General features: G+C 37.1%; 4 protein-coding genes across 7 annotated transcripts; 3 read left to right on the plus strand and 1 right to left on the minus strand.

Annotated features, from left to right (window-relative positions):
- Positions 1 to 271: 271 nt before the first annotated feature.
- Positions 272 to 2,299, plus strand: LOC18023568 (membrane-anchored ubiquitin-fold protein 1). Of its 2 annotated transcripts, none has more exons than XM_006408392.2 (4): positions 272 to 569; positions 961 to 1,217; positions 1,674 to 1,838; positions 1,990 to 2,299. In XM_006408392.2, the coding sequence occupies exons 2-4, from the start codon at positions 1,085 to 1,087 to the stop codon at positions 2,043 to 2,045; spliced, it is 354 nt and encodes a 117-aa protein (XP_006408455.1). In that variant the 5' UTR covers positions 272 to 569; positions 961 to 1,084; the 3' UTR covers positions 2,046 to 2,299. The 2 variants fall into 2 exon arrangements, with proteins under 2 accessions (XP_006408455.1, XP_006408456.1); XM_006408393.2 differs by having other exon boundaries at positions 294 to 569; positions 1,085 to 1,217.
- Positions 2,300 to 2,736: 437 nt separating this feature from the next.
- LOC18023569 lies at positions 2,737 to 4,877 on the minus strand. 2 transcript variants are annotated; one of them, XM_024159721.1, is made up of 6 exons: positions 4,539 to 4,877; positions 4,262 to 4,411; positions 3,808 to 4,066; positions 3,522 to 3,740; positions 3,282 to 3,424; positions 2,737 to 3,161 (listed from the first exon to the last, which is right to left on the minus strand). In XM_024159721.1, the coding sequence occupies exons 1-6, from the start codon at positions 4,830 to 4,832 to the stop codon at positions 3,108 to 3,110; spliced, it is 1,119 nt and encodes a 372-aa protein (XP_024015489.1). In that variant the 5' UTR covers positions 4,833 to 4,877; the 3' UTR covers positions 2,737 to 3,107. The 2 variants fall into 2 exon arrangements, with proteins under 2 accessions (XP_024015489.1, XP_006408457.1); XM_006408394.2 differs by having other exon boundaries at positions 2,737 to 3,186.
- A 594-nt stretch (positions 4,878 to 5,471) lies between these two features.
- LOC18023570 (lamin-like protein) lies at positions 5,472 to 6,752 on the plus strand. Its single transcript, XM_006408395.2, has 2 exons — positions 5,472 to 5,808; positions 6,257 to 6,752. The coding sequence occupies exons 1-2, from the start codon at positions 5,634 to 5,636 to the stop codon at positions 6,616 to 6,618; spliced, it is 537 nt and encodes a 178-aa protein (XP_006408458.1). The 5' UTR covers positions 5,472 to 5,633; the 3' UTR covers positions 6,619 to 6,752.
- Positions 6,753 to 9,150: 2,398 nt separating this feature from the next.
- LOC18023571 (probable WRKY transcription factor 58) lies at positions 9,151 to 11,594 on the plus strand. 2 transcript variants are annotated; one of them, XM_024159716.1, is made up of 4 exons: positions 9,151 to 9,612; positions 10,086 to 10,657; positions 10,839 to 10,985; positions 11,115 to 11,594. In XM_024159716.1, the coding sequence occupies exons 1-4, from the start codon at positions 9,226 to 9,228 to the stop codon at positions 11,404 to 11,406; spliced, it is 1,398 nt and encodes a 465-aa protein (XP_024015484.1). In that variant the 5' UTR covers positions 9,151 to 9,225; the 3' UTR covers positions 11,407 to 11,594. The 2 variants fall into 2 exon arrangements, with proteins under 2 accessions (XP_024015484.1, XP_006408459.1); XM_006408396.2 differs by having other exon boundaries at positions 9,178 to 9,612; positions 10,083 to 10,657.
- The last annotated feature ends 298 nt before the right edge of the window (positions 11,595 to 11,892 follow it).

The following is an 11,892-nucleotide window of genomic DNA, read 5'->3' on the forward strand; positions in this document are numbered from 1 at the left end:
CTGTAAATCGAATAGTGATTGTCGATACATAAATTATAATTCTACTGTATTCGTATATTCAATGACAAATGCTAAAAAGAAATGATATATTTTATGATGAAGAATGGTAAACTTTCTCAGCTTAATTGCCCCAAAGTCTCTTCACAACAATCAATTTTTTTTTAAAAAAACATGTAGTAAGCAGGCAAAACTATTGTTGCCTTGACCCCCCCCCCCCAAAAAATTGTTGCAAATAAAAAGGGAAAGTACTATTTAAAAATTTCTTGGAAACAAACAAAAAAAAACTAATAAAATTTGTCGATTGGGTAGTGCGTTCTTTCAATATCAAATTGTGGAATTGAAGAACAAAAATTAGGATCGGGTGTGCTTTGATAGGAGAGAGAAGAGAGATGTGCATTTTCTTAGGCGCATAGATGGGAAGAATATCAGATAAAAATGGAAGCTTTGACCGCCATTGATTCTCTACACTCACGAGATCTCTTGATCTCAATTCGCAACTCTCTCTCCTCTCTGATGCGTGTTCTTCTCTTTCCTTTTCATTCATCGGCTCAGATCAGTCTCAGAGCCAAGTAAGAATCGCCAAATTTAGGGTTTTCTTTTTCCGGCTTCGTTTCAAATCTGGATTCCTTGATTTTAAGCATACCCACCCCTCTTGGAGTTTTCCGGTTTTGTTCATTTTGTCAGATCCTCTTTCTCTTTAAGGATTTTATTATTTTTCTTATGATTGGTTTTCCTGGTCTTCTTGATCTTTAAATTTTTCTGTTTTGTAAACATCTTGATCTCTAACATTTATATGATATACTCATGTGTATCCTGTCAATTCCTCTGGTTGTTGCTGTGTTGCATGCGATTCATTTAGATATCAGATTCTCGATTAAACCCTTAATCTTCGGGTTTCGTGTTCTTCTTCACAGTCACTTATTGAAGAAAAAATGTTCCTTTTTGTTTGACTCATGGCAGATAGAATAAAGAGCAAAGAAGGTCCTGTGGGAATTGATACATTGAGAAACTGTTTAGTGTTTGTGGTGTCTTTTGAGTTTTCTGTGGGTTTGAGGAAAGTTTCGTTGATTGGTTCTTGCAATAGATGGCAGAAGTCCATAATCAACTAGAGATCAAGTTTCGGTTAACTGATGGTTCGGATATCGGTCCTAAAGCATTCCCGGATGCTACAACTGTCGCGGCACTCAAGGAAACTGTTATTTCTGAATGGCCCAGAGGTCAGTTTTTATGCTGTCCTACACTTATGGCTTTTCAGATTCTTAGCATTCTTCTGGCTCTGTGTTTTGAGACTGTGAAGGCTTCAATGTTCTTGCAACAATGGTTTGGTCGATTACTTATGAGATTCATGTTCGAATAGAATATCTGATGCTAAAGATTTTTCATCAGCTTTTCGATTATACTTGTTCTAGGTTTTTTTTTTTTTTTTGACTTGTCTCTCTTGAATTGCTAGATAAGGTTATCATCGCAAGATTTGAATATTGGGACTTTTCAATGTGATTCAGATTTAGTTCGCTGAGATGTCACAGATTCCTCTCTGTTTTGTTTCACAACTCATTTGTGATGTTTTGCTTACATGTGAGTTACTGGCTAATATGAATCTGTGTTTAAGTGTTTGTGCTGATTACAATTATACAGCTTGTCATTTTGTTCTGTTTGTGTTTGATTCGAGCTAGAAAAGGAGAATGGACCGAGGACAGTGAAAGAGGTGAAGTTGATAAGCGCAGGGAAAGTATTGGAGAACAACAAGACGGTTAAAGACTACCGAAGCCCTGTCTCCAATCTTGTAAGCGCTGTCACCACAATGCACGTGATCATCCAACCTCCGGTTACTGAAAAAGGTAAAACTTTTTTCTAGGTTCCTCTAAAACGAAACCCTTTTGTTTGGTTTAGCTCCTAAATATTCAAAAAGAACAAAGCCTCTATGTAAGGTTCAAAATCTGTTCTTGAGTTGACAGAGAGGTGTTGTTTGTTTTACTATGTTTGAAACAGAGAAGAAGCCTAAAGGTGACCCGAAGATGAACAAATGCGTCTGTTCAGTCATGTAAGAGAGTAGCAAAACCTCAAGAGAGATTCAGATTTTCGGGTCATTAAGTTTGGTCGCTTACGTCGTTGGTATAGATTGTTTACTGATACAGATACAGAATTAAAAGTGTGTTCAACCTTTTTTTTTCTTTCTTAAAAGTAAAAATCAAATCTCTTCTCTAGCTTTTTGCAAAAATGGAGGAGAGAGTAAATCATAGATGCAGAAATGTCAAAAGACACAAGGAGATTCTGATATAGCTCTGTTTCTTAGTCCCTCTGTTTCAGGCCCATTTTTTCATCTAAGATTTTATTTTAGAATAATTATATCCATTACAGATTATATGAAACATAGCTACATTCTCCAACCACGACTTGAGGCCCTAAATGGGTTTCGTTGAGGGCTGTAATTATGAGACCAAACTCATAACAATAGATTAAGAAATGAAAGAGATAATGTAACATCAGGAATTAGAATTGGAAGCAAAAACATGAAAAGGAACATAAGCGATATTATCTGCCCTGCAGCTCAACTTTTCGAAAACAAATCGCAGCAGGTCCGGACAAAGCTCCAACCAGTTAAGTTTCTTCTCCTGAAAGAAAAAGTCGAAACTTTGTACGGAAGAGATTGGCCCTTTTTAAAATATTGATGAATTCATCGATCGGAGCCACCGCAGGACCATATATATATTTGAATTATGACAGAAGAAACTCATAAAGCAGAACAATTTCAATCTCCTAGATTGTATAGAAGTCGGGGAAACCCTAGAGAATCTTTGGGTATATATCTTTCGTTACAAGACCGTATCGTTTCTATATTTTCAAGACTTTTAAAGATGAAATTCTTTTTTCTGTTTTTTTCCATCATCTTCGTTTTCTACCAGAGACCGTCTTTTTCACAGCCCCAACAGAGACTAAAAACTGATCAAGAGAAGAGAGAGTTCTCATATCGTCAGGAGGAAAGTAGCTCGCAGCTTTACCCATTAGAGAAGTGAATAGAAGAGAAAGCGAAGGACGAGTTACATATCTTTCCCCTAGAAGATCTTCAAGGAACCCAAACGCAGCTAAAAATTCTGATCTTCCTGCGTTTATTGGAGCCTCGAAGTGAGCTGGGATAATCCTTCTGAATCTCCAGTCACGGGCTATCTCATCGATCCAATCCCTCACCTAAATTCGTAGTATTTATCAAATCAAAACAAAACCCTATTGGACACACAAAAAAAAAGAAGAGGTTTGAAACAGATGATGCAGAGATAAGGAACCTTCTCAGGGACTTTGCTAAAGACCAAAGTCTTCACAATGGGAGAAACAATCAGCTTCTGCGACATTTGTGCGAAGCTTGCGTTTGGTTCCAAGAGATTAGAAGGGCCAAGAAATAGAATTTGCAGAACCATCCTTTCCCATCCTGCAAGTTTTAAAAACAAACAGAGGCAATTGGGATCTAAAGAGATCTTCTTTTTTTTTCCTTCTTCTTCTTGTTGAAAATCAGGGACTTTACTGACCTTTTTGGCGGGTGTTGGGGTTATCAACCACAGGGTCATTGGGTACTTGTTTTCCTTTGCTAAGTATCTTCACAGCCAGTCCGTTCTTAGCCGAGGCTAACAAGGATTCGTTGCTGATACTCGAGGGCGGTTTCTTTGGAACAAAGATCACAGCATCAGTGACTAAAAGAGTTCTTGACCGCTTATGGTAGAACGCTACTTCGACATACGGTCCAATTCCTGTAATAAGAAAATATGATTCCTGAATCTTTCAACCAAACCATATTGAAATACTGAAAGGACATACCAACTTCTGGGGAGCTTAGGACTTTCTGCTCGATCTCCTCAGCCCATGGCGTAGATAAGTCTCCGTCTTTAATGATTTTGGCGCGAAAGATACCGAAAAACTCGAGTGGTAAGTTCAGTGGCCAGCTCCATTGTCTTGGTGCCACCCATACTTGAGCCTTGGGGAACTTTCTTGAAAACGGACCGACAAAAATCTTGTGCTCATAAGCAAACGTTGGCAGGACAATGTACTCAACCGGAGCTCCCAACTCCTTAATTAGCTGCCACAAAAAATATAAAGAAGAAGCAAAACACCCACTAGAGTTCAATCATCTGCAGTGCTTTCTCATTTTTTATCAAATTCAACAACTTTTATCAAAACCCAAGTGTTATTTATCAAAATCATTGATACTTCATCACTTCAACAACTCTCTGGAGGCAAATATCAATGAAAAAAAAATAATGAAAAATGAAACCTGGATACACTCTTTGGTGGGAGCAATAGGAGCATGAACCCATAAACCTCCAGATTTCAGTTTGATAACTGTCATTCGTATATTCGTCGACACGCTACTAAAACCTAAAGCTTGTTCTTGTTCAAACATCCATATGCAACCTTTAACCGCCTGCAAACAAACAAAAAGGTTCGGTTTTTTTTCAAAAATCAGAGGGATTCGGGAATAATTGACTTGTGATTCTGAAATTGAAGGCCCTCTAATGAAATCTCAGCGAATTCGAATAAAAAAACCTAACCTCGGTTCTGATGGTGCGCCGGTTAAGGAACGGGCCAAGAGGAAACGGAAATCCAGTAAAATTGATATAAAACCGTTTGCTTGCATCTCCGTCTACGCCATCTGTAACGACGGTCTTGCTCGTCGAAGAAGCAGAAACCAAAACCGGACCTTTAATTTCCCGGTTTACGGAAATGGGTCGACCTAAATTCAAGGACCCACCGAGAAAGTTGGAATTTTGCTCCAATGGAAGTTTGGGTTTCAGAAGAAAAGAAGAATGTTTTGGGAGGTGAACGGACATGGCCGCTGCCGCCATTTTCTTCTTCGCTTCTCAGTTGAGCTAAGTTTTTTTTTTTTTTTCTTGTTGGTACAATGGAATTAGAAGCTGATATACGGACACGTGGATGGGTCTAATGGATATCTCTGTCTGTCTACGTGGATTTTACAACAGATATTGTGTGGACCAAACTAATGTGATGACGTCAAAAAGAAAAACACCATTAAAAAAAGGAATTTCAGAAAATAGGATTATACACTATCCATCCATTGGTTTTGTGGCGGTGGTGATAACGCGCTACGCAATGCGCGTGGAAGTTTTGATAGGACATAGAGATCACGAAACATATGCCTATGCTTCTTGTTATGTCGTGGCATCATAAACGAGTCAAAGGATGATGAAATTCCTCAACGGCTATCACATTATCAGAAGAATCGTTTCATATAATTTTTGTGATATATTACGGTTCTTGTTTTAATTTTTTTTTCAATTGAGAAGACCTGGTGGTGGTCATTTCCTATTCTCGAAGGAATCTATAATCCTAGATTTATTTATAATGATTAACAAACAAAAAAAAGGTAAGAAAAATATGACTAAAGAGAAAAAATTATTACTACTATTATACACTAGCAATTACTCCCTCGAGGTTTATTAAAGCAAAAATTATTCAAAGGGTAGTCGAAGAAATTACGGATCTAGAGAGATCTTTTTCCCCGGAAAAGAGAAATTTATCTCAGATTTCAAGATTTCATTTTTTTAAAACCCATTCCTCAAAATCTGCTATTTCTAGAGAGGTAGACAGAGAGTCAGAAAGAGCAGAGCTTTTTTCTTGAGTGATCGATGGCGAGAATTGCGTTGATGGCTGCGGCGGCGGTGCTGGCTTTTCTGGCGATGGCTCCGGTGAAGGAAGTGGCGGCGAAGAAATGGACGGTGGGAGATAACAAGTTCTGGAATCCTAATATCAACTATACCATTTGGGCTCAGGACAAACATTTCTACCTCGACGATTGGCTCTGTTAGTACTCTCTCTCCCTCTCTAAAAATATATATCGACATTGGTTCTTGTCACGCTCTTGATTAGATGACTGATCTCATGGCAAAACGGGTTTCGCTTATTCTGAAAATTTTGAAACTTTGTAAGATCTTTGTCGAAACACAATCATATTCTGTCCGAGTTTGGTTGTCTGAAAAGACCACTAGATTCTTCTCTGGCCGTTTTCTTACAAACAGTGGATACTTCACTTCTCCTTTGTACCCATTTGTTAAAGTTGAAGTTTTTAACCAATCTTTTCACATGTAACTCCGGATGTCAAGTTTTTTTGGGGGTTAATCTCTGTTTCTGATTTTCTTATCTCAATTTTAGACCTTTTAAAGCCCTAAGGTAAACGAATTAGGCTCTGGTTATGTCCTCCTTGTTTGCTTATAGAGTGTCTCTATTTGGTTTTCGTGGTTTGTTCACTCAGATTTTGTTTACGAGAGAAACCAGTACAACGTTATAGAAGTGAACGAGACCAACTACAGAAGCTGCAACGCCGATAACCCGATCGCTAATTGGACTCGTGGAGCTGGAAGGGACTTGGTTCATCTCAATGAGACTAGACATTACTATCTGATCAGCGGTAATGGTGGTGGATGTTACGGCGGTATGAAGCTCGCTGTTTTAGCTAAGAAACCGCCTCCTCCATCGTTGGCGTCTGCAACATCTATCGAGAACAGTGCAAGAAGAGCCTTCGCGATCTCGGGTTTTGCCCATCAGTTTGTTCTGCCAGTAGCTGTTTTCGCAGCAATTGGGACAATGTGGGAGGCGGTACTGCTGGTTTGGTAACAAGTCTTTGTTTCATAGGAGATGTGTTCATGCTTTATTGGTGAAAAGTAAAAGTGGAACTTGGTTTATATGGAGGACTTAATTGGGCCTATATTTTGGGCTTTCATTTGTAAGTGTTTACTTAAATGATTTGTTTCAAGCACAATTAGCTAGTGCACATATGCCCAAAAATAAAATATTAGGATGAACTAGCTAAAAGCCTAAAACCTTGATTAGGGTTTAGTCTAAACATCTACCTCAAACAGTGGACACCATGATTAGTCTCTTAAAGCTATCAATACCTTTAAATTATCGTCAACAACCAAAGACTATTTTAGTGGGTATAACTAAAGCTGGCCGATTATTAATTTATATCGCTAGTTCATCACATCGAAAATGACGTGATTGTAAGTAAATTAATTCGACCACGAGATACGGAGATGTTTAATTTTAGTTCAAACATTTTTAAAAAATCGCTATCAATTTTAAATGATTGTTCGTGTGGTTTTCGGATTTTCGACTATGTAAAGGGCCTAAAATAACGAATAAACTGGTTAAATAATAGCTTGACTCATATCCCAAAGTCAACCACACGTCACGACAAAACAAACAGCTCTTCAAGGTTTTTTTTGGTCGTCAAGTTTTTGTTCAACATGTTTCTTCTTACACACTATGTATCAACATTTATTTTTTAAACATTAATGTTTTCATTAGATCGGCCCGAGACGCATTCTTTTTGGTCGTTGCACTTCCTTTTTTGACCCTTCTCGAGTTTTACTGAATGTCATTAGTCATTTGAATACCGTAATACGGTGTACAATCTGTCAAAACTTTGTTAATGTTTTTATCTTTTGTCGGCTTCAATGTTTTATTTAATTTCAAAAAATAAAAAAATGGCGGTTTACTTGATTGCTTCCTTATTTATTGCGTCTATTACCTCCATATTAAATGACTCTAAAATAGAACCTCAGATTTCAAAGTATATGGTAATATGATTAGGATAATGGAACTGATAATTTACGTAATTTATGTGGTATCAATAGGCTGTCTCTTAGGTGTCAAAGAAAAATTGATTAATAATACTAATTGCAAAACGAATGTCAATTAAGTAGTTTATGTTGATTCCTTTTCTCTTAACACTCTCACGAACATGCAACGCAGACACTTCGTTATGTTTTGTTTCAACAAATCCGAAAATATAATTTAAGAAAACTGAAATCGTTGCACGGATATTCCCAAAATTACGTTAGATTAGAATCATAAGATATGTAGAATCAGCGAGATTATATTTTGAATTTCTGAGTCTGTTGACAGTTTTCAGCTTCAAACTTTCAGTTTGGTACTTAGTATATTGATTCGAGCGGTAAATAGTATATAATCAATTAATGGGACCAAAGTCGTGGGGGCAATATAAAATATGACATGTTAATAGTTAGCAAACAATCATTTATGAATTCGCAATCAAATGGACCCCTATTAAATATTTTTCCATTCAAAACTCCAATCTTAATGGAAACCTCTATCATTCATACACAAATTTCTCTACTGTTGACTGGAGGCAATCAACTCTACTCGACACTCGTAGCATAATTATTAATTGTTTCTGAACTATATGAAAATGTCGAAAACAAAAAGAAAAGTTATTTTTAGAATGTTACAAAAAAGTATTTTTAGAAATACAATTAGTTTTTTTGTCGACTCATATTTTATTTGATACAGTAATAATGTTCTACATGACATAAATAACATATGCAAGTTGGTCCTTTTGTGTTTGGCTTTTAAATGAATAAGGTGAGTGCTTATTGGCTATTCCATTTGTCAAATTTATTTCCCACCTGTAAAAATATTGACATTTGCTTAGTAAACAAAACAAAATCAACCCTCCGGTCGTAACGTTTGAATTCATACACACTTTTGTTCTAAGCTAATAAAAAGACACAATATTTAAAAAAAAAAGTAGTTATTTGAAAGAGAGAATAATTTAAAAAAAAACATACTGATAAATAATTTTCCGAGGTAAAATGACTACTTCGTTTCGATACATAGTGAATATTGAACTATATAGGAGACTCTAGCTTTGCATAGACCATATATAGAGCGCGAAAAAAACAATTTGCTTATTAGTGAGAATTGGACTATATATACACGTTCACTTAATCTAAAAAGTGTATTTTGTCGCGATTTGGAGTTGATGCCTTGCAGTGCCGGTCTTGTGAGGCAAACTTGGCAAAACAGCAGCATGTTGAGGGAAAAAAAATATGGTATAAATAGCATATAAGATGACTTTTCATAGTTAAACACCACCAATTTGGTTATCCAATCAACCTTTTAAACAATGGATGCAAGTTGAATTATTTTTCCATAATACTAATATAATAAAGCTCAAATATGAAATTCAGAACGGAGAGATTGGACCACAATAAATTATTATTGTAAATAAATTAAAGAAATTCTATCTTTAGCCCGCAGACTTTCGAACACCAATGTCAAGGCTGCACGAAACCGATCTAGACAATTGAAACAGAAGACTCTTGTCTCTTTGTTTCTCTCTATATATATATGCGCACAGTAATTATCAATATCCATAGAGAGGCATAAAATAGAAAGATCGAGAATTTATATTCAGAAATGGCGGTGGAGGACGATGTATCTTCGATGAGAACGACGACGTTAGTGGCTCCAACAAGACCCACGATTACAGTTCCACAGAGACCACCGGCGATCGAAACGGCGGCGTATTTCTTCGGCGGTGGAGACGGGCTTAGCCTGAGCCCAGGCCCACTTTCGTTTGTCTCGTCTTTGTTCGTTGATAACTTCCCTGACGTCTTGACGCCGGATAACCAAAGGACGACATCGTTTTCTCAGCTTCTCGCCGGAGCTATGTCGGTGTCTCCCGGCAGAGGCGGAGGACGTTCTACGGCGGGGATGTTCACCGGAGGAGGTCCGATGTTTACAATCCCTTCTGGTTTCAGCCCTTCTAGTCTTCTCACCTCTCCCACGTTCTTTCCTCCTCAGGTAATTCATTCTTTATTATCCTTTAATTAAGTAATTCAAGGCTAAACGAAGACACTATTTAATTTTGCTAAACAAAAAAACTTTGATTGTTGACTTCATTGATAGTCACAGACACAAAGTCGTTAAAAGTAGAACAAAACCGGAAAAGTTTGGGAAGTATATGTAAACTTACATATATATATATATATATATATATATATATATAGTGAAGTTATAACACAAATATATAAGTACTTAGTAAATTCATGACACACATTTACTTAATTCTTTGTTTTTTTTTCATTGATAACGCACACACTATCGAATTTGAATCACAAGCGACAACAGTACTACAAATCAACAAGCTATAACTCAGTTTTGGACATTGTTAGTTAGTACATATATAGTAGTAACAAATCAACATTTTCATAAATATTTCTTATATCAACTAACTACATATAAACTCTGTGACATCTAATTAATTAATGCAGCAGTCAACAGCTCAGACCGGCTTTGTCCAAGCGCAACCGCAACGACCAGACAGATATCCACACGAAATGCGGCCATCGACATCCACCACCGCCGTGCATGGCGGTCAATCTTTGGAAGTAACGCAAGCCGATCAGAGAGCTAGAAACCATTACAGTAATCATGCGGGGAATAGTTATAACAATAATAACCGGTCGTCGTATAACGTGGTGAACGTTGACAAACCGGCGGATGATGGTTATAATTGGAGGAAGTACGGACAAAAGCCGATCAAAGGGTGTGAATATCCGAGGAGTTATTACAAATGCACTCATGTTAATTGTCCGGTTAAGAAGAAAGTTGAACGGTCTTCGGATGGACAGATCACTCAGATCATTTACAAAGGTCAACATGATCACGAGAGGCCTCAGAACCGCCGCGGTGGCGGTGGAGTCAGAGATTCCGGCGAAATTGGTGATGTTCATTACATTGGTGGTGCAGGGCAGATGATGGTGGAGTCTAGTGATGATAGTGGTTATGCCAAGAATCATCATGATGATGATGATTATGATGAAGATCTCCCGGCTTCAAAGATAAGGTATCGTCCTAAGAGTTTAATTTATAAGGAAATTAAATTCAAAATACAATCGTATGAATTAACTACTATGGATTTCAATTAAGATATATCTCGATGATTGAAAAATTTAAATACATATACATACATAAGTACATAACAAGGTAGCATTTATAACAGAGTCAAATAATATTGGGAAATGTAGAAAAATCGACGGTGTGTCGACGACTCATAGGACGGTGACTGAGCCGAAGATCATCGTTCAAACAAGAAGTGAAGTCGATCTTCTCGACGATGGCTATAGATGGCGCAAGTACGGCCAAAAAGTTGTCAAAGGAAATCCCCATCCTAGGTACTATATATTTAGACTCCATATGTCGAAATCTTTTTCATTAGTTTTTGTATACATTTATTTCACCTTTTTTTTTATTTATTTGTTGTTTAAAATGTACTCCCTGTGTTTTTGGTAAAAATATATTAGGAGCTATTATAAATGTACAACGGCGAATTGTACGGTCCGTAAACATGTAGAGAGGGCTTCCACGGATGCCAAGGCTGTCATTACAACTTACGAAGGTAAACACAACCACGACGTCCCCGCCGCTAGAAACGGCGTCGGCTCCTCCGCAGCAGCGGCGGTAGGAACGTCGGACCACCATCGTATGAGATCAATGCCAGGGAGCAACAACATGAGTTTCGGTAACAGTAATAACGATACAGGCCAATCTCCGGTTCTTTTGAGGTTGAAAGAAGAGAAAATCTCTATGAACTAACTTTTTTAACCGAGGATTTCCAAATTGATTTCTTCGTATTATATTTGGTTTAGCCCCTTCGGTCATAAATTGATTCTGAACCGGGCTATTACTTATTGACTTGTTGTAACATGTGTGTGATGTGGATTTGTCATTTGAGTGTGCATGCTTATTGACTTAAAAAAAAATAAGAAAACAACCATAACCAATTCCCACCCTATTAGCTGCTTTGGTTTTCTCTACTTCTTAAATTTTTGAACTTATTTTTTTGTATATATATTTTGATTGAGAAATCAGGATACGAATGGATTTGTTTATCAGTGTATACAAACGAGATAAATCTGTTTTAAAATACAAAAGAAAAAGATTTGTTTTTTTTTTTTCTTGTCTCTTTCTCTCCCAAAGTTTAAGGAGGACTGTCTAATTCTCCGTAAATATCTATCTCTGGATTCGGTTCTTCCCTTATTTTACATCTAAAACTATTTTCCTTTTATTGTTTTTTTTTTG

The sequence above is a fragment of the Eutrema salsugineum genome, unplaced genomic scaffold (assembly GCF_000478725.1).
Source record: "Eutrema salsugineum unplaced genomic scaffold, Eutsalg1_0 scaffold_13, whole genome shotgun sequence".
Classification (NCBI taxonomy): Eukaryota; Viridiplantae; Streptophyta; class Magnoliopsida; order Brassicales; family Brassicaceae; genus Eutrema; species Eutrema salsugineum.

Excerpts from the sequence above, each read along its gene's own strand:
- LOC18023569 (XM_006408394.2), bottom strand. The coding sequence starts at position 4,832 with ATGGCGGCAGCGGCCATGTCCGTTCACCTCCCAAAACATTCTTCTTTT. Across the intron at positions 3,741-3,807 it reads CCTAAGCTCCCCAGAAGTTG|GAATTGGACCGTATGTCGAA; the intron begins GTATGTCCTTTC and ends TTCTTATTACAG. Across the intron at positions 3,425-3,521 it reads CCCCAACACCCGCCAAAAAG|GATGGGAAAGGATGGTTCTG; the intron begins GTCAGTAAAGTC and ends TAAAACTTGCAG.
- LOC18023568 (XM_006408392.2), top strand. The coding sequence starts at position 1,085 with ATGGCAGAAGTCCATAATCAACTAGAGATCAAGTTTCGGTTAACTGAT. Across the intron at positions 1,218-1,673 it reads TATTTCTGAATGGCCCAGAG|AAAAGGAGAATGGACCGAGG; the intron begins GTCAGTTTTTAT and ends GATTCGAGCTAG. Across the intron at positions 1,839-1,989 it reads ACCTCCGGTTACTGAAAAAG|AGAAGAAGCCTAAAGGTGAC; the intron begins GTAAAACTTTTT and ends TGTTTGAAACAG.
- LOC18023571 (XM_006408396.2), top strand. The coding sequence starts at position 9,226 with ATGGCGGTGGAGGACGATGTATCTTCGATGAGAACGACGACGTTAGTG. Across the intron at positions 10,658-10,838 it reads CTCCCGGCTTCAAAGATAAG|AAAAATCGACGGTGTGTCGA; the intron begins GTATCGTCCTAA and ends TGGGAAATGTAG. Across the intron at positions 10,986-11,114 it reads AAAGGAAATCCCCATCCTAG|GAGCTATTATAAATGTACAA; the intron begins GTACTATATATT and ends AAAATATATTAG.
- LOC18023570 (XM_006408395.2), top strand. The coding sequence starts at position 5,634 with ATGGCGAGAATTGCGTTGATGGCTGCGGCGGCGGTGCTGGCTTTTCTG. Across the intron at positions 5,809-6,256 it reads CTACCTCGACGATTGGCTCT|ATTTTGTTTACGAGAGAAAC; the intron begins GTTAGTACTCTC and ends TTGTTCACTCAG.